The 19,997-nt window shown below is 41.9% G+C and overlaps 1 protein-coding gene across 2 annotated transcripts; it reads right to left on the bottom strand.

Moving 5' to 3' along the window:
• Window positions 1-7,307: 7,307 nt before the first annotated feature.
• Window positions 7,308-19,997, bottom strand: SERTM1 (serine rich and transmembrane domain containing 1). 2 transcript variants are annotated; one of them, XM_031056857.1, is made up of 3 exons: window positions 19,862-19,997; window positions 13,292-13,393; window positions 7,308-8,493 (listed from the first exon to the last, which is right to left on the bottom strand). In XM_031056857.1, the coding sequence occupies exon 3, from the start codon at window positions 8,307-8,309 to the stop codon at window positions 7,986-7,988; it is 324 nt and encodes a 107-aa protein (XP_030912717.1). In that variant the 5' UTR covers window positions 8,310-8,493; window positions 13,292-13,393; window positions 19,862-19,997; the 3' UTR covers window positions 7,308-7,985. The 2 variants fall into 2 exon arrangements, with proteins under 2 accessions (XP_030912717.1, XP_030912718.1); XM_031056858.1 differs by lacking the exon at window positions 19,862-19,997 and adding an exon at window positions 19,558-19,658.

The raw sequence follows: 19,997 nt of genomic DNA on the forward strand, positions 1-19,997 counted from the left end.
AGGAGTCACACTGACTCCGGCAGCTCCTACAGCATCCTGGCTGCTGGGGAGAGGGAAGGCACAGACGGTACCCACTGGCCCTGGGCATGTGAGGATGCCAGGACAGTCCCTGAGGCTGTCTCGAGGGGGTGTATGTGGAAACAGAGGAGGAGCAGATCCTGCTTGCTCAAATTCCCCTCAGAGCTCATGGATCCCTCTGTCACCAAAAGCAGAGTCCGCCTGCCCATTATTGCTGGTCCGCAGAGATGGCTCTGTTTCTCTGTCCTCTCTGGTGCATTTCCTGCAGCAGCTGAACACACATGGGCAGAGAAGATACCATGCTCCCCAAACATTTAATCATATCCATTTTACTAATTACCCTTCCATTTATCTATTTTGCATGGCGGGTTTCTAGTTGTAAATAGGAAGCAATTGGTGGTGGTTTGCCTCAAAGCAAAACTATTTTTTTTCCTCTTGTTTTACTGCAAGCTTTTTTTTCCTAAGATAGAAAGACAGAAGAGGTGCCAATTCAGTTCAGATCTGAAAATCACAATTTTCAACTCCTTTTGCTTATTCTGTTTATTTATTTGTATACCTATTTATTTATATATCAATTTCTAGTCTCATTAAAAGTTTCTTGGTTTTTGCTCTTCACGTTTCCCTCTGCTGAGATAATCTTTGGGGAAGGAAACCAAAGAGCATCCCAGAGGACCAACCCAGCAGGATTACTTTAAGAGGACAGCTACACAGATGGACTAGGGCACAGGAGGGAGCAACAGCAGAGTTCTGCCTTTTTGATAACCACTGAACAAATCCAGATGAGAAAGGATAGGAGCACCCAAGCTGAGCAAAGGTCAGTCTGTCTTCCTGATTCTCCCACTTTCTTTTTCCCTCTGCAACAACCCTTTTATTGCAGCATTATTATCCAGCATTAAAATTACAATTTTCTGTAATGCAAAATCATACAGGTTTGTTTTTGGTTTTTTTTTTTTTTTTCCGCTGCCTTCTCTTCCACTTCAGCTGAAAGCACTCGGATTTCTAGTACCTAACTAATTGCTTTTGATCTTGCCAAAGTTCAAGTTACAGTATCTGATATTTTTTTTTCATCACAGCAAGCTCTGTTTCCACTGAATGAATACTGATGAGTTAGACATTAGAAAGTGCCTTTGGTCAAACAACATGCCTTGTTCTGAATTCTCAGTAGATCTAAGCAATTATAAATCTGTCAGCGCAGTCTTCTTTACTTTCAAAATTAACGACAATATTTTGTAATAAATTTCTAAAACTTTTATCAAGTTTTTTTTCCTGGAAGTATTTTTTTGCGTAGCATAGGGCTGCAGGGTCCCTTTTCAGTGTGCATATTTATCTGGGCATGGTCCTTCTAGATCCTTCCTGGGCCACCAGCCCATGCAAGAGCAGATGAATAGGGACAATGTGGCAATGTGGGAGGCAATTTGTGTACTCAATACCCTTTCTGGGGCAGGATGGGACCACAGGATCTCACTTCACCCACTGTGAAGCTCAGACCTGCTCCTCAGTTGACATCACCAGGACTGACAGTCTCTTACAACAAACACCATGAAACCTGGACCACCTGGAATTGTCTGGCAGATCTAACTCAGCCTTTAACTCACTGTTAGGAGCAGATATTAGGGTTGCCCTTTTCCCCTACAGGCACTTGTTGTTATAGTGATGGCTGAAATGGCAAATTTAGACATTTCTTCAGGAATATAACATAGGACCATAATCTGAAATAGTGTATTTGCGAGGTTCTCAAATATAGAAAAGTTAGTGAAGGAAAATTATTCCTGCACAGATGCAGTGACGTGTTCACTCAGAAGTTAACTTCTGAATAAAACCAACCTCAAAGCATGAATGGAAACTGAAAACCATGAAGCAGCTTCTGTTTTAAAGAAACTAGTGAAAATGTGCATTACTCATTCTTCAGACTTCTTACTGTGGAAACTGGGCCCACTCCTGTGGGTTTTCCAGCAATGTTACAACACCGTGCAAAATTAAATGTGAGGACAGAGGCACTTCTCATTGAAAAGCCCTCTCTGGACATGTAAAGAACAGTTTTTGAAGACCATCCAGGGAGCTGGAGCAGGATTTGCCCTGAATGAACTACACAGGGAATCTCCATCATAAATGTGTCCTTTACACTAATTTCTTACTTGTCAGCAACTGCTGAGCCCAAGCTCAGGAAAAACCCACACAAATGATTTATGGGTTTTGGCTAATATTCTAAAACAAATGACAAATTGATGCCTGTGCTGAAGGAGCAGTGAGGGCACAATTCATTAACTAGAAGCTTAGTCTCGATCTTATATTTAATCAATAATACTCTGTAACAAAAAAAAACCAAAACCAAAACAAAACAAAACAAAACAAAACAAAACAAAACAAAAAAACAAAACAAAAAAAAAAACAAAAAAGAGAGATATAACTGTACTCTGGGTCCAGGTCTCTGTGACCAGATCAGCATTCAGTGTTAGAAGTGCAGCATCATAAGTAAATATATGTGGCAAAAAAATGCCATGACAGACACATATACTTGATTATTGAGGGGAGAAATATTTTGATAGAGTAATTTTTTGCCCCCTAAAACAGTAGAATGTCTTACCTAGAAAAATCTGTGGGCAAAAATAATTATGCCAGCTATGCTGGCATAAAGTGCTCAATTTTTAACAATTCAATCATGTAGCTTTTCTCTTTAGAAACAGATATTTTGGCAAAAAATTTAAATTTACAAAGGAAAAATTCTAACTCTATAAAAAGCTATACATTAGATTATACTTTTAAAAAGTTTCATTTTCTGCTTCTGATTTTTTTAACTGAAGCTGTTTAAATACATTTATTGTATTAAAACTGCATCTTTTGGTGCTCAAACAAATGCAGCCACTCTGCTGCTCTCTAGAAGGGACAGAAGGTGAACTGAAACTATGCCAAGGAGCCAGCCCAATTTTCAGAAGGCACCTGGAGATTTTATAAATGTTGATAGCCTACGAGCCACCAGTCCTTTTCAGACTTTCAGAGGGTGATCAGCTCCCACTGATCTAAACCAAAGAAAACAGAAGTGAAAAATAGCTCAACTCACCTGGTCCTTGATGTCACCTGCATGGTGATTATCATGACTACACTAATGGATGTACCTGCCCTTGGAAAGGGGTACACAGGAGGTTGGTGCTGCTTTTATCTGCAAAGCACAGTGCGGGGAGGAGCTGGGAGAACACCTGTATCTGGCATCAGGAAAGTGACCTTGGCCAAGCCCCTCTTGGACAGTTGTGAGCGAGCCAGGAGCTTTGCGGAGCAGTGATGCGAGCACAGGGCTGTGTCCCACTTGCACATCAAACTGCCTGGCATCACTGAGGTGTAAAGCAGCTTGAGGAATGCTCCAGGCAAGAGCAAGCCCACTTTTCTTGGAGAGAAAAAGAAGGGCTCCTTCAGGCTACTTTTGCGCCCTGCATTCGGGGCATGTAATTGTCCGCTGTAGCCACAGAGTGGTGTCCTTGTCTTTGGGAGCCTGCAGAGGGCAGGGGATGTGGAAAGGTCACTGAGCTGGGAGCAGCTGGGCTGGAACTCACCAGATCTCCTTGGACAGCTGGAGAAGATGCAGCAAAACCAGCAAGAAGAATGGGAGGTACATGGAGCTCGTAAATAATCTTCCCACGCAGATGTCTTTGCTAGGGATCTCACTGAAAAATTAAAAACACTGAAGGGAAAAAGATCAAGTACAGTGGGAAATGATGTTCCTTGGTGATTCAGCCTTGCTGGAGTACCATGGGGTCAGACAGCGAGGGGAAGGCAAACACGCTGCACAGAAGAGGAGTAACACTTGCTCCCAGGGTAAAAGACTTTTGTTGGAAATCCAGGCAAGACTTTCAGCTTACAGAGACAAATCTTTCAGGTGAGCTGGCAGAGAAGAGCTGAACACTGAAAATAATTTCAGTGGAATAAACTCTCCACAGAGCTGAAGAGTTGCTAAATGAAGAGCATGACACTGTTTCAGGATGGGAATAATGTGATAATCTTCAAGGCAGATAAATATAATGGGTTGACTTGACAGTAGGGCTAAGGTGACAAACCGTGCAAGAGAGTCTTAGATGTAGAGGTTGCTACAGCTTTCAGCAGGTACTCTGATTAAATATGCTTGAATAGACCATATTTGATGAACTAAAGCAAAATAATTTTTCTGTGTTTTCCAGAAACTCCTCCAGTTATTTTCTCATCCTTGTTTTATTTATTATTTTTTCTATAGATTTCTAAGTATACTTTGCAACTACCTGATGCTATGAAATCTTGGAGTCATATCTTAACAAAGCTAATGGCAGTGTTTGAGTTAGAGAGCTCAGTAACAACCGAAAACAGCTCAGGGAAAAAGCTGACTGTGACGTGAACCCACACCACAAAAAGGCAGTGGAGAAGCTGGAAAAGTATTGGCTGCAGGGAGGAGGGGGAGCTGAGCAGCTCTTCAGCAACAAATTACTGAACTAATTACCTCCCAGTAAAGACACTGCTTACTCAGCTCCAGGGATGAGAAAACACATCAGGAGGAGGCAGCAAGCCAGAAGCCTCTGAGTTTTTGCACTGACATGAAGGGGGCTGCCTGGGGATTGTTGGATCCAGTCCTCTTGCCCAAAGCAGGGTCGGCTGCAAGCAGGTCAACATGAGAAAGAACCACAGCCTCTCTGGACAACCTGTGCCACTGTTTGACTACCCCCTCAATAATCTATTTTCTTGTGGAATTTCATGTGTTTCAGTTTAGCCTCTTGTCCTATTGTGGGCACCACTGGGAAGGCCCCAGCTTCTTCTTCTTCCTTCTTTCCATAAGGTATTTATATACACTATTTATATACACTGATGAGATCCTTGAGAGGCTTCTATAGACTAAACAGTCACAGCTATCTCAGCCTCTCCTCATGTGAGAGATGCTCCAATCCCTTAATCATCTCAGCAGCCCTGAGCTGGGCTCAGTGCAGTATCTCCACATCTCTCTCTCTTCTACTAGGAACCCAGAACTGGATACAGCAAAAAATATCTCTGTAACTCTAGTAGGAATAGAATAGTAGAATATTTGCAGCTGGAAGGTATCTACAGAGATCATCTGTATCATCAGTATAACTGTCTGACCATTCTGAGGCTGACCAAAAGCTAAAGCATATTGATAACAGCATTGTCCAATTGCTTTTTAAACACTGACAGGTTTGGGGTATCCACCACCTCTCCAGGAAGCCTGTTCCAGTGTCCTCAGGTTAACTTAGGCTCAGATTCTCAGCTGGATTTCTTTTCTTCTTCCTCTTTTCTTTTTTTTCTTGAAGAACTGGTGTTTAACAATCCCCAAAAATGCCATTGTGCTTTTCGCCTGTGACTTCTCCTGATGCTATTTTGTTGGAACCTACTTGCTTCTATTCAAATCTGTCCTGAAGAGAACAGATGCAACTCAACTGAAATCGTGATGACTATACAGTCCTGTATGTCACTGCAGAGTGGAAAAAAAAGTTAATAGCATCTAGTAAACTACAAAATCAAATCTGTGGTTTCAGTTATCTTTGCTATTTTCTGCAGTTGGAAAAATGCTTTCTGTTCTCGTGAAGTTTGACAACAGCCCATTGAACGCAGCCCATAGGGTTTCAAGTTTGTATTTTTAATATTAAATGTCTCTATATCTGCAAGTATAAACACACTGCTGGGAGCAAACACCCATCTTGACCTGTGGTCTCATATCTGGTTTTGATTAAATGCCTCCATTTGCAGCAAAGGAAGCAACAAATTTACAGCTTTGTCAGTAAGGGAAGATAGTCAAACAGTTGCTCTGTCTTGATTTACAGCTTGTTTATTTCTATATGCCAGTGAACATACAAATACATTCTGTAACAGGTTTGAGATTTCAAAGAGCTTTCAGAAGAGAAGTAATGTTTTCTGATCCCTTTTAAACAACTACCTTTTTTTCAAGGCCAGTTGTCAAATACAGTGAAAAGTGACATACAAGAAACTTTTGTCTAGATGAATAGAATATTCCAAGCTGTAAATATATCCATCAAACCAGTTGGGCTCAGAGAATCTGAGGCTTACATTCTTTATTAGTCAGCAAGTTCTTTGGCCTCTGTAAGGAACTAATCACCACCATAAGTCATTACCACTTACCATACTGCATGTCTGCTTTTAAAATCTGAAAACACCAACTCCAGCATCATCTGTAGTGTTTGGCAACAACAGCTACATTTCTAATGATTATATTTATACTAGACTTTCCAAATTTCTATTTTAAAGCCTGTGTAGTCAATGGCAGAGTCTGTCTAGCTTACAAATGCATAGACAGCTTGGCAGGAGGTATAAATGTGGTTGGGAAGTGTTCCCTAACCCCTCGGCCGGCTGGGCAGTGGTGCCATGGGAGGGGAGGGCAGCTGCTCCTGCTGAGATAATCCCATCTCCCAGAGCTACACTTGTGTTATGTCAGTGACAATGCCATACCTTTCTTAGGTCTCTCCAGTGACTTGGATCCAGCCATGAGAACAAAATTTGCATGGGCTTGGGTGGCAGGACAGAGCTGTGCTCACACAGTGTAGTAAGGACAACGTGGCATTGCACCAGTCTGGGGTTGCAGTTCTAGTCACACTTGGCACTTCAAATCATAAATTTGAATGTTTGGCTTGATTTAAAACCCAGCTGACCACAGCATCCAGTTCACAAAGCAGCTCATTATTTTACTGCAGAAATGGAGTGACATGTTACACTTTGAGCAGGGGAAATGATAACCCAGAAAATGACATGACAAAGAGGAATGAGATAGTGAATCCATTTCTCTTCCCCTCTTGCTGGCCTTCCCTTATTCTGATGGGGAAAAGTGGCAGAGCCACTGCCATTTATCCTGCCCATCCCTTCCTACCCTCTGCAGGTGCACCTTGCACTTCCTGCAGGTCAGAGCTCTGGTCTTCCTGGCCATTGTGCAGATCCCTGTGTGCCCCCCTCCACCCAATGCACATTTCTGAAATCACAGGACAAAGGCTGGCCCCGAAAGTCCTCGCCAGTACAAGCAATTTCTGTCCCTGCTGGCCCTGCTCACATGAATACAAACATCATGTGCTTAAAGGACAGTTTAGGAGCTCTTCACTTGCTACTTGTATTTGGTAAATGCAGGTCTTTTACAGGAAACCACTACTTTGTTCTGGTATCCAGTAAGAATAAGCTGCAGTATCGGTGAAGAACGAAAAGGAGTTGTGTGGTATTTATGATTCAGCAGCAAAAGCTGCCCCCTGGAGGAACATGTTATTAGGCAAATAAGGTAATGAGATGCAATGGGGTCCAAAAATACCTCCACACATTCAACCGTGAGCATCATTATTGTGGTTGCTTTACTAAGTTAACCAAAGAGACTCAAAAACTGAAATACAGACTTTATACAGAACGAGTTTGGAGTACAATAAACAAATGCAACATTCTTCGAGAATTAGTTGTGTTTTATAAACATCAATAAACACTGAAAAATATGTGAAAACTAAAAAAAAAAAGGAAACAATATCAACAACTGTAAATTGTCTCAGTATTTATCATTTAAGCAGTTTTTTTGTACTTTTGCAATAGAGATTTCATCCAGAATTCTTTATATAATTAAAAAAAGGAAAAGAAAAACAGTCAGCATATTGCTGACACAAGACCAGGGAAGGGGTCACAATTAAAGCAGAAAAATAACACATCCAGTTAGAAGTGTGTTACTATTTGGCAGGAATACTCTTAATGAACACCGTCTATGCGTGAGAAAGAGACAGCATCACTGTTACAGGCAAGAAATGATGATCAGGTATCATTCATTATCCATTGTACAAAATTAAAATTAGTTAAAGGGGAAATGAAAACTCGAAAAGAAGAGGGGAAAAAAACAAGGAAACTTTTAAAAACACCTCTTGATAATAGTCTTCTAAGGCAAATGTTCAAATGTTACATGCACTAACGAAGCAAGAAACCAGACAAAGCTCTTCCATTCCCTGTGTGTTTCCTTTCATTTGTTTTCATGAAGAAAGGTTTGAGAGAGCAGAGCGCTGGGAAGAAATACTGCAAACCTCTAAATTAGTGAACGAACTTCCAGCATCACTATTGTACTCAGGGTAGGAGGAACTGGAAGAAATGATGTTTTTCAGCCTCTGAAGTGCAATGATCAGTAGCAAAAGGAGAAAAGCTAAGAGACTAAGGAATATAGAAACATAGACATAGACGTTGGATAAACGGCCAGGCGATGAATCCACTGAAGTTGAAAGGGATGTGGGATACAGTTCCAGAAAAGTCCCATTTTCCATGTTTCCCACAAATCCAGATGAAGGGTCAGGTTCTGACATTACTGGGTTTGTGTTTTAAAAATCACAACAGATCTTGTATTCGAAGGCAGTTTTAGCGGCATAAAAAGGGTTTATTTTAAGCGAACATTTTTCCATCACAACGGTGAGATGACAAGTCAGCCAGTGAATGAATTTATCCTTTACTGCTCAAGTCCAGGACAATTTAAGATTTCATCCTTCAGAACTGCAAGGGAAAAAAAAAAGAAGCAAGGTTAATTTACTAGCAGATGATGTGCACCTGATATAATTTAGGTCTTAAGAGTTACATTTCTTATCTCGAAGATGCAATTCTTAAAGAATTAACTAGCAATTATCTTTATATCTCAATTTTCCAAAATGCAGGGATTAGGAGAAATCCTACTGAATCCTAATGGATTGACTCTTTCCAACCATGAGTTGTTTAATTGAAGAACAGCACAATCAAAAATGTACTTTATATGGGACTGAGGTACTGGAATCCAATTTATCTTGTGATAAAAAATCTAGTCAAGTAATGAAACTCCCTCTCAAGACTTCAGTTCCTCAACCTAGATGAGTAAAGCCACTCAGTATCACAGTTGACAATAACTCCATTAGCTACTTACTCCATAATGTCTTGCCAAAGGTACCCAGAATTAGAAAATCTGCCAGACTTGCTTTCTTGCTGTGTATTTATTAAATGTTTTGAATGGTTTCAAACATGAAAATGTACCTTGCTGCAATTCTGCCATTGAGATATCAACGGCAGGCATGTTTCAGTGGAGTGAACTGACCCCTCCAAGCAAAATCCCAAGGAACGGGCAGCCCTGCCAGCCCAGCAAGCATGACAGGACTATCTAAGGGCTATTGAAAAAAGGTTACATTCCAGATGTTGTTTTATTGTTTATTTATTGTGTTTGCTGTTTTATAGTGGAGCTTTTGGTGGTCTCAATCAAGCATCCCAACAGCCTGCAAGATACACAGGAGTGCAAAACTGCATCTGCAAATACCAGATAAAATATTCTTACCACTGTGGTATACAACTCATAGTGATGCATAAAATATACTAAACTAAAACCATTTTATCACCCTAATAGTATTTAGCCCCATAGGAAACCGTATTTGTTGTACCTCCTGAAATAAGTCACAACAGACTGAACAAAGAGAGATCCTTATGAGATTAAACTCCTTTTGAACTGTCTTTAATTTGGTGATATAAAATTAATTAATGGAACAATATGTGTTCATTTCATGTTCTGGAAATAGTTAAGTGTGTTACAGCTAATTTATCCTTTTTAAAAGATAGGCTTTGATGTAGAAGATGTTTATTCTTAATTACGTGTCATAATGAAAATTAGATCCATTATTAATTGAATTACTCCATAATAATTTAAGAAATTACTTCACATGAATTCTTTAACATGGCAGAAGTTGAAGGCCTTTAAATTTCTCACAAATTTGAAATTTACTGCATTCTGCTTTTACTACTAGCACTTGACCCTGGTACAAGGAATAACTTTGGCATTTTTAGGGACTTTTTTGAAGTGAGTGGAAAATTTGTAGTATTAAATAGGACTAATCAGAACCTCAGTTAAGCAGAGATGTGTTTTGCTAAATCAGAGCTTTTACAGGTCTTACAACATTACCCAGGCTATTTTAAAATAAGTATTTTGTAGTGACATCAGAGACACTTTAAACTCTGATTCCAAATGAAGCCATGAGTAGTTTTATTCAGTGCACCACAGCCACCACTTCAGCTCAGGTTCCTGCTTCTGCTGGGAGAAGAAGGTAAGTGCCATGAACTGTCTGTCTCTCTTACCCCGATCCTTCTGAAGAAATAACCCCAGAGAGTCAGGTTAGGTAAATGGGCTTTTATCCAATTACCTTCTTGTTAGGTAATTGAGTGTTTTTTGCATTTCTGAAAACTAAATACAACAACATCATAACATTTAGCCCAAACCTAGTCCCAAAAATGATTGCGAATTTTGCCACTGACATCAAAGCATAATGGCAAAACTGGTAAACTGCATAAACCTGTTGTCGTTCTGAGAGCTGTAAACTGACCCAGGAAATGAACCGCGGAGGCTAAGTTTTCACATTCTGTAGTGGTCCCTGCCTTTCCCTCACCTATTTTTGGAAAGTTGAGTTGGTTTAAGACAAAGAATGAATTGCAAGTATTGTTCCTGAATGACTGCAGATGGAGAACTCTGTCCTACAGGAGGTGTCTTTCCAATTAACCACTCTTGAAAACTCCTGGGACAGCAGAATTGGCACCTCTCTGCAGGGGTACTCAGGTTTTGTGGTGTAGCTGGATCTGGATTACTTTGTCAGAGGTACCTCTGCAATGCCAGGACAGGGCTGTTTCACTTGAGGAGGCTCCATGAGTCCTCCAGTGCAGCCTCACTGCTGAAAGCCCCAGATCATACTCTGCCTTTCTGACCATGGCTGAGTTTTCCTGCTGCTATTGCTCCTTTGTTACACAGCCTTGCTGCTCTGATGGACAATTTGCCTAGAAGATTCACACATTTCAGTAAGGTTCAAGAAGGCATAGACTCTACCTCCACACTCTGCTGGTTTTAGATGTACAGGAGAGCAAAACCTCATTCTTCCACTCTGGCCCTCAAATATGAGCACTGGCACAAAAGGAAAGGCTCTCCTAGATACATGGTGTCATTTATACATCCCGGCTTTTCAACCAGAGCCACTATTTAGCTATATTCTCCCAGCTGTGCATTGTTTCTTCATTCATGTCCTTGGTATAAATACCTCTCACAGGGGAGGACAACCACTCTTACTCCAGGGGTAAGCCAACTTGGCAGATACTGTAGGCAGGCTCAGTTGAGTTTTTCACGTTTCCTTTTATCCTGTGGTAAGCAGGAGATGGGCAAGGTGGCATTCACCAGAAGAAGGGCAAACTGAGCAGGTGAGGGATCAGGCAAGGTGTCACTTTGTGTCACTGTGCAGGTACCAGCAGTTCCATGCCTGAGCAGCCATGCCAAAGCTAGCCACTACTGCATATCTGATGGGATCTGCTAGAAAATCCATTTTGTAAGGAAATGCAAATGTGGTCAGGAGCAGAGGCCTCACAATTAGCATATGCCCTGAGTGCCAAATTATATGTAACAGGCGTAATTTAATCTTTAGCATTGCTAAGACAGTAGCCATCTCCCAGTTCAGACTAAAGTGAATATTAAATGAGACTGCAACACTCTGCAGGATGGCATGAACAGAGGTTTTTCATCATCCCAATGTTGTAAATGCTTTACTGTCTGTACTGTATTTCTTCATATATCTTGATGCAACAACTCTACTTCTCCAGGCTCAGTCAGATATAATTTAATGGCCTGCACTTGCCACTGAAATCCTAAAAACTGAGGAGCAGGCAGCAAAGATAGGTCTGGTAGACTCAATTTCTTGTGAGTTTATCAGCCACAGAAAAGCACTTCATTTTCTTGGCTCTTCCTGTATTTTCGTGACTACAAGCTGAGAAATATCTTGGTTGTTTCAGTGTCTTCAAAACATTTAAGCAGAGAGAGAACTTGACATCAAAGAAAATCGATGTTTGTGTATTACATAAACTAACACTTTTGTCACAATCTCCTATGAACTGTTTCTTTACAGGTAGAAGGTATCCTAGAAAGCCCTTATGGTAAACATCTCCTAACAGATGAGATCTTTATTTGCCTTTAGCATAGTTACAACAGAGAGGTCCCTTGTCTGGCCAAACTTCAATATGCTGTAGCAGGGCAGGAAGAGCAGGAGGAAGACTGTGTAGGTTCCCAGGTGATATGGTGATGCCAGTTCTAAGACTTACTCATCCCTAAAATGTGTAGCTCCTCCCCAAGTTCTGCTATCTCAGTGATTGGTCCCAAAAGCTGGCAGCAAGTCTTCACTAGACTGATATACGTATGAAGGCCAGGGAGCTCCTGGTTTAATTCTTTCATCCTCCCAGTCTTGTTTTCTACATTTATTTCCTTCCTAAGTTACTGTTGTGGGATGACCGCTTTTATCCCAATATCGTGTATTGTGTCTGGCAGCTGTGTTTTTTTTCCCTCTCTCTCTCTCTCTCTCTCTCCCCCTCCCCCTCCCGGCCCTCTTGCCGCGGCGGGGGGGGGGCGAGATTTCCCCTAATTTTGTCCTGAACCAGGACAGTTACCAATATTTCCCTTCCAGCAAACATGTAACACAAAATATTTAATGCCAATAAAAATATGTTTGCATGCTCATACTAAAGGGCTGAATAAATTTTACATATCAGGAGCACTTCAGTCTTGAAAGGCAATATGCTCTAGACTGGAAAAGTGTAGCAGTTTAACATCATGCAACTAAACAAGACAGTAGCTCTAAACAGGAAAAAAGATGTGAGCAACACTTTATTCCATTTAAAATGTAGGTAGGAAAGGCAAAGAATGACTTCTAGCTTGCAGTTTAACAAGAATATGATCCTTAATACTTCCTCTCGGATACACGCCTTTGGCAATTAAAGACCACAAGTAAGTAGGATGCTTCCTTTTTCCATTACAGATGGACCTGCCAGGAGCAGAGAATCCCTTTTCCACTCTGCCTGGGAAAGAGGATCAATTGCCAACTGACTCAATAAAATAGAGCACAGAAGGAAAAGAAAAACTATTTCCTGCCACAAGCAAAGTTTTCCTTTTAATTTATTATCTAATTTCATTTTTAATTATGATTTAATATTATTTAAATGTATGTCTTTGAAGATCTAAGAAGACAAGTGCCCATATGGCTTGGTTGCAGGTTAAAATCAAGTTATATTTTGTTTGAGGGTTTGTGTGGGGCTGTAAAAAGGAAACCCTCTGAGCCATAAGGATACTTAGATTAATTCAGATAGGCTCCAATGATTCTCTAATTTACATTTCCCATGGATCTGCGGATTATAGAGTCATTTATATCAATGTAAATCAAAAACATTGTGACCTGGGATCAGACCCAGAACTCGTGAGTTAAATCTGGTCTTTAAAAGTAAGAGAAAAATGTGCAAGGAGAAAGAATAAAATACTTACGAGCAGGAAGAAGATATGGAAATAGAAGCTAAATGTCCAATGCAGAGGAAGTGGTTGGTGATCACGCCCAAATCGAAAGGGACTGCATGCTGAGAAAAGCCCCTATAAAAAAGCAAATAAAAGTGGAAGGGTTTAGTAATAACTCCAACAATAATAATAAAATAAAGGGAGGACAAGTGCTGAATTTTGACTACTCTTACTGGCAGAAATTTCAGGGGAAAAAAGCCCAACCAACTGGAATACTGGCTTGCGTTTTATTCCTGCTAACACAATCCTTCTGTGGCCCTGTTACAGCATGGCATGTACAGCATCAAAACCATGATCCTGAACTGTTTTACAGACAGGCTTTGATAACACCTTACTCTTGTTCTGCAGTATGCTCAAGGACCAAGACAGACATTTGTCCTCTGGCACATTTTTAAGTACTAGAGCACTGAATCTGCTCTCCAATTCATCTCACATTATACCCTGAAGACTCCTGCCAGGAATCAGGTCTTTTGGATTACACACTATTATTTATTCATCCTCTTTATTTCTGACTATCTGCAGTTTAAATTTTCACATACTTGAAATATCCAAACTGAATATGTTATGTGCACATGAATAGCTAGAAGGATTTTGTGTGCTACATGCATTCAATACCCAAAATTAAAACATAGCCCCTGAATAGTTTTTAATAAAGTAAATTAAATTTCTTGTGTATGAAGAAATGATGCAGATTAAAGCAAAAGAGGGCCACTCTCAAACAGATTTTCCCCTCTGGGAGACAAAAGACACTTTCACAATCATTGTACATCTTAGAGCTCTGCCCCTTCAGCACATTTGGTTTGACTGTGTTAGAGAAGCAGATCTCTGGGGATGGATGTTGATGCATTGTTGTGCTGCTTTCATCCCTTCAGTCACTGAATCACTTCTGGTTTAAGCCTCTCCAAGTTCAATAAAGAAAATTGTCTAGTGCAGCTGTTAAAAGACAGTATTGTTGAAATCCAAATGTTTTGATAACACTGACTATACTAATGTTCCACCTAAGGGAGTCACACAGCTTCCTAACTATCTCTTTATGAAGGAGAGGTAGGAGGCTCTGGGTGAATCCCAAAGTCAGCTGCCCCAGAGATGGACCCAGCATATGCACTGGATGTGAGGGTGTGCATCCTTGTCATCTTGCCCAGAACTGCTTCTGAGGCTGAGGCAGGTGCAGTACAGGATGGAGAGGGGGTACAGCAGCCCTGGTATGCATTTTCTCTGGTAAATATGCCTCACATGGCCAAGAGCTCTACCCTACACCCCTCAGTTTTGTCTGCTTGTAGCAGAGATCCTTTTCCTCCCCTTTCTTTCTTTCCTGGGGGAAAGAGGCATAGATCTCTGCAACAGGGCTGTATCTTCAACCAAAGCAAATACAACGTATTCTGCTCTTTTCTCTTGGGAGAATCTTTTGTTAGTCCCTCTCCCCCCAGATACACAGAGCACTGCTTTAGCCTTCATTCAAGACAACAGTGCCACAATCTCCAGCAAGGCAAGGGGACCAGAGCCTACCAAATCTTGGGCTGATTAAACACTAAACATGAAGTGAAAAACACAAGACATCCTCGAGGCTTCCTAAGTGCAGGCATTCATATTCAAATGGTAAGTGTACACAGTGAGGCAGGGAGGGCAGAACTTTTAATTATCTTTGAAGATCAGGGAAATACTTAGACCAGAACATCAACAAGCTATCTTCAGAAGACCCCTTGCCATACACAGTTGTATCCCACAGTCCTTCATCCTCTTGCACCACTCTAATGCCCCTCACAGCTATTTTTACTATTTCAGCTATAGTAGCAGCCTATAGAAGGATTTGGCCCAAACAGTGTATTCCTTCACTGTGCCAGTAAGACATGAAAGGAGTAGGGATCTATCTGTTCCCTGTATCTCTCAGGATGTGGAGAGGGGTAAGGAGTCTCACTGCTGTGCCTCTGAGACCTTAGAGAAATAGGGCCCTCCTGGTCTAGCGTCCTATGAGACTATCACCCAAAAGATACAGTCACCAAGGAAATCAATCTCCTTCCTGTGCTGGTTTGTTAAAAATATTTATTTCTCTTTTGAAAATATCCTGTGGAAAAATACAGGTTGCTGAAAAAAACCCACTCAAAACTCAACAGCCTACTTTTTGCTGACCTTAGGGATGGGTCATATTCAATTTCTTGGTGTCCAGTCCCAAATCTATTCCCCTTATTGCCACTCTGAATAACTTTTGTTGCCACTCTCAGCCAAATTCAAAATTCAACCCAGGCAGAAACCTCAAACAGATTTGAGCTCCTGAAGTTTAATAACAGTGGGTGATCAGGCAGAGAAGACATGAAGGTTCATGCAGCCATTTGGTTGCTCATAACAGCTTTAAATCTTGGTAATTGACTTCTACAGTCAAAACCAGCCACTAAGGTGTCACTGTCAAAGTGACAGATCCCAGCTGGAAAGGAGGTCCAGGGCAAGGTTAGCCAGGGAAGAGGAGAAACCAGCAGGTGTCAGAAATCCTTAACTTCTGCATTTTGTGTAATGACTTCTTGTTTGATTTCTTGCAACATCTGATTTGGAATTTTGTTTGAACAGAAAATTTTGTGTAGTGTGGAATGGCTGCTTAATGAGAAATGAAAATTCCATTAGAACCCATTTTCCTCAGTGGAACAAGTATATGAAAGTATTTCAACTGCTTCTGCCTTGTTGCCTTCTTTTGTGGTTGAGTCTCCCATGCCTGCTGCCCCTTCTTTCCAAAGGCTGCGTGGAGCATCCCACCAACTGAGAAGCCTCTCAGGAGACTCCATCCAGCATACATCTGTGTGGCATAGTGGTGATGTAATTAATCTCAGAACAAAGAAAAGTTAATTAAGCTTTGCCACTTCACGCCTGACTCCTCACGTGGGCTCCCAATAACCACCTCTCTTATCTGACACAGGCAGAGCAGCACTGGACTCCACAACTGAGACCGAGTGGCCAGTGCAGTGGAGGGCTGTGCACTGTCTTCACCCTTCCTGAAGCCACCACACTTCCCATGGGGCAGTGCTTCAGCTCCTGCACACTGCTTATTCAGACCAAAACCAGATATATCATACCAGATATATCATCCCAGATAAAATACCAAGCCCCAGGGCAAGCAGTCCTTGTTATCAGAGCTTGCTTTCATTTTCCATCACACTCATGTGTGAAACAAAAAACCTGCAGCACTTAGACCCTCAGGTTCACCTCCAGGTAGAAGGGGAAAACCCCTCGTAAGTATCATATCCACCCCCTTAATCTACAAGGAATGCAGTTTTAGGACAAAGTGTGGCTAAATCAGGAACTGAATGGACTTAAGCTCTCCATTGTCTCTGCCTGTGCTGCAGCACATCCTCCTGCACCTGAGAGCCCTCATCTCCCACACTCCATGTGGGAACATCCACTCCTGTCTCAGGAGAATTCTGGGCAGACTACAGCAAGGAGCTTTGCTGAACAGCAAAAGCAAAGTGAACTTTGCTAGTCAATGGGGTTATTGGTCCTTAACTAGCAAAGATGTGACCCAGAAAGTAGAGTCCGGAATAATAAGAAAACACCTTTCTATTGCAAAATTCAGCTGATATGGTGATTTCAATATATTTTATAAAAACAACAGGTATAAATCACACATTTTATAAATCACAAACTTTATAAATCCATATCACACCCAAAAATGTCAAGCAGATTTCATTTCAACCTTCTTAGGAACTTTGTCACAATATAAAGCTAGGACACAACGTTTCACACTTGGTTCAACAGAAATTTCTGTTAATGTATCATTTTCAGATTTATTTTTTTCTCTCCAAAAAAATGCAGATTCAGTATTAATTACACTTAAATGTCTGTACACTTAAATGTCAAGGGATTTTTAGGCACAGATATGCTATCACAGTAACTCCATTCACCATAACTGCTTCCTGACTTGGGTACCTTATGCTTTACTAAGAAAAGTAAGAAAACACCCTTCTCTTTTGATTCTCTGCTTCCCCTCACTGCTGTAACAGAAGATCCCTATCCTCACCATTCCTTATTTTACTGACACAGGCTGCACGCATGCCCTCCCCTGATGAAGAAACCATGGCATATTTGTGTGCCAAATATTCACGTATAGTCCCTGTTTGCAAAACAGCCTGCAACGACTCAGGCAAAGAGTCAACACAATTGCAAAGGGAGCTGCAGCAAGCCACGCTGTGCTGTGCAAGCATAAGGGGGCAGGGTTGCGCCTGAAATGCCAAAAAAGAGCAAGTCAGGATAATGTAGGCCATGGAAGGAGAGTTTCTGCTGGTGCTAGATAGAGTGATCTGTTCAACAACTGCCTCTCAGATGTCCTAGCTTTAGAGGACACTGCTCCAGTCGTGCTCCAGTCCAGAGCAAGTGTAATTCTAGCAGCAAGGTTAATGACAGACCAGGTGAGGGCTTGTCTTAGCACCTCACCAGACGGCTGCTGAAGGCATCAAACCAAAGCAAATGTGCTGGGACATTTCAAGGAAATTAAAGGAATGATGGACAAAGTGCCTATATGAAGTTACAAGTAAGCACAAGGTGGAGCTGGAAGAAATGAAGAGATGACGGCTTGAGGGAGAAAGATGCTGAGAGCACAGGCTGATCAAAGCCCAGGGCTACATCCTGGGGAAACAGGAGACTTGGTACCTCATGTATAGGGTGACTGCCAAGGACACTTGAAGCCTCAGACTTTCATGTCAGATGCAGGGGGAAAGAGGGAGCAGCAGAAGGGCTGACAGAGGGGAGATGCAAAGTGGCAGGCTAAGGAGTGGGTTTTGCAGCAGCGACATGGATCGACTGTCGTAACAGGATTTCCTCTGCGCAAGCCAGGAAAAGGAGGCAACTGCAGTCATGAAGACATAGGGGGAGGACTGCTTGCAAAAGAGTGCAGGAGGTAGAGGTGAAAATATACCGACTTTTTAGTATTTAGATTCCAAGTCTCAGACCTATCAAAAAACATCAGATTTTTCAGCAACTTCTGAATGTAATTCTTGTTGTTGAGATAATTCCTCTTCTGCTTCTGTGTAGATGGGGTGCAAGAAGGAAAGGCTGTTGCTTCCTGCCTCTGATGGGGAATTTACAGAATACGATTTACAATTTGCACTGCACCAGTAAGACCCAATTATGAACAAAGACACTTGGCAGAGACAAGTTATCCCAGTCCGGCCTTCTACATCTGAAAATATTAGCAAAATGCCCACAACAATAACTTCCTATGCCAAATAAATTCACATACATACACACATGGTGATAGTACTAGATTAAACCTGGATGCTGAAATAGCCCAAGACCCCTTCCCCAGCAGTTCCAGGGCCTGCAGCATATATCCTGTTGACAGCAAAGCACACATACTGGATATAGCAAGTAGCAGCCTGCAGGCAGGCCAGCCAGTGTAGCAGAGCACAGGAAAGCTGGGGAAACGAGAAGGAGGCAGGGGGGACATGCCTGCCTTTTCTTTCCCCACCTTGGGAGATAGGGGTGACCCAGTCTGAGGAAGAGGTGGGAAAGGAAGGCAGCCCGTACACAGCTACAACCAGCAACCATCCCTAAGGGAACAAGCCCCTCTAGGCATAATAGCAGAGAGAAGGCAGCTGGTGGTTTCAGGCCGCCTTTTGTTTCAGTCTGTTCAGGCACAGGAAAGTTAGAGTGGGTTCAAAATGACTGTAAGAAGCAAAAGCACAAGGAAACAGACGTAACATTCCAGCTGGATCCCTTATCATAATAAAAGTGCCAGTGCTATATGCATCTTATATGGTCCAGATTTTATACATTTCTCGTATTCATCTTTCTCCCATTCTGCTATAATTAGCTGAGAATTAATTAAATAATAGCTAGTATGCATTCCTAATTGTCTTTGCTTATATAAATGTTAATCAGCGTTGCAAATTCTCAGCCCTTTACCACTATTTTCACAATTTGCCTCTTAACTGTTTAGTATTTGCAAGGCTAGGAAGAGTTTGCGTCACTTGATTTCTGTTCCAAACTTTATTGCATCTAGCAAGATGATGTTGAAACAGCCTGCAGCTTTCAGGCAGACATAAAATGCTTGCAAAGAGCATATTTTTGTGCATCCATCCTGTGTTTTTTTCCATGCTGTGCTGTCTAAGCTCAGCTCTTCTCCCACTACACTGGATAAGCATGTTACAATTTATTTGCAGAGGGAGCAATGCCTTCCCCGTCATCTTTCTGCAAGCATTGTGAAAGAGCACACGAGTGGCAGCCTGTGCTTATGCCCGCTGAGCCAAGAATTTTCTTACACAGTGATGACCCAATGGTCTGCGCTATCACATCCCTGGGCTGCAGCATCTTTCAGCAGAAGAAACCAGCCCGTGCCTCCCTTCTCTCCGCATCCCTCCTTCCAGAAGCTGTGCAGCCCCGTGCTGTCACCACGCTCTCCCAGAGCGTTCTCCTTTTTTGCCTCCGCCGAAAGCAATTTCTCCAAACCCAACAAGCGTTCGTTCAATTCAAGCACTCGCCAACCCGCGAAGTGAGTTAGGCTAAATACAGGTTCTTTCCAAAAGACGTTTGTGAACGATCAAGCGCAGGCCACAAAACACATACCTCGGTTAAACACTTACGAACATCAAATGCCCTTGGTTACAGCACAGGACAGGCAAACCGCTAAAGATGCTCCCTCGGAGCAGCAGCACGGGCGAGGCGCGGCGGGAGCTGTTCCAGGGCGCACAGCAACCTCCCA

The sequence above is a fragment of the Geospiza fortis genome, unplaced genomic scaffold (assembly GCF_000277835.1).
Source record: "Geospiza fortis unplaced genomic scaffold, GeoFor_1.0 scaffold194, whole genome shotgun sequence".
In the NCBI taxonomy this organism is placed as follows: domain Eukaryota; kingdom Metazoa; phylum Chordata; class Aves; order Passeriformes; family Thraupidae; genus Geospiza; species Geospiza fortis.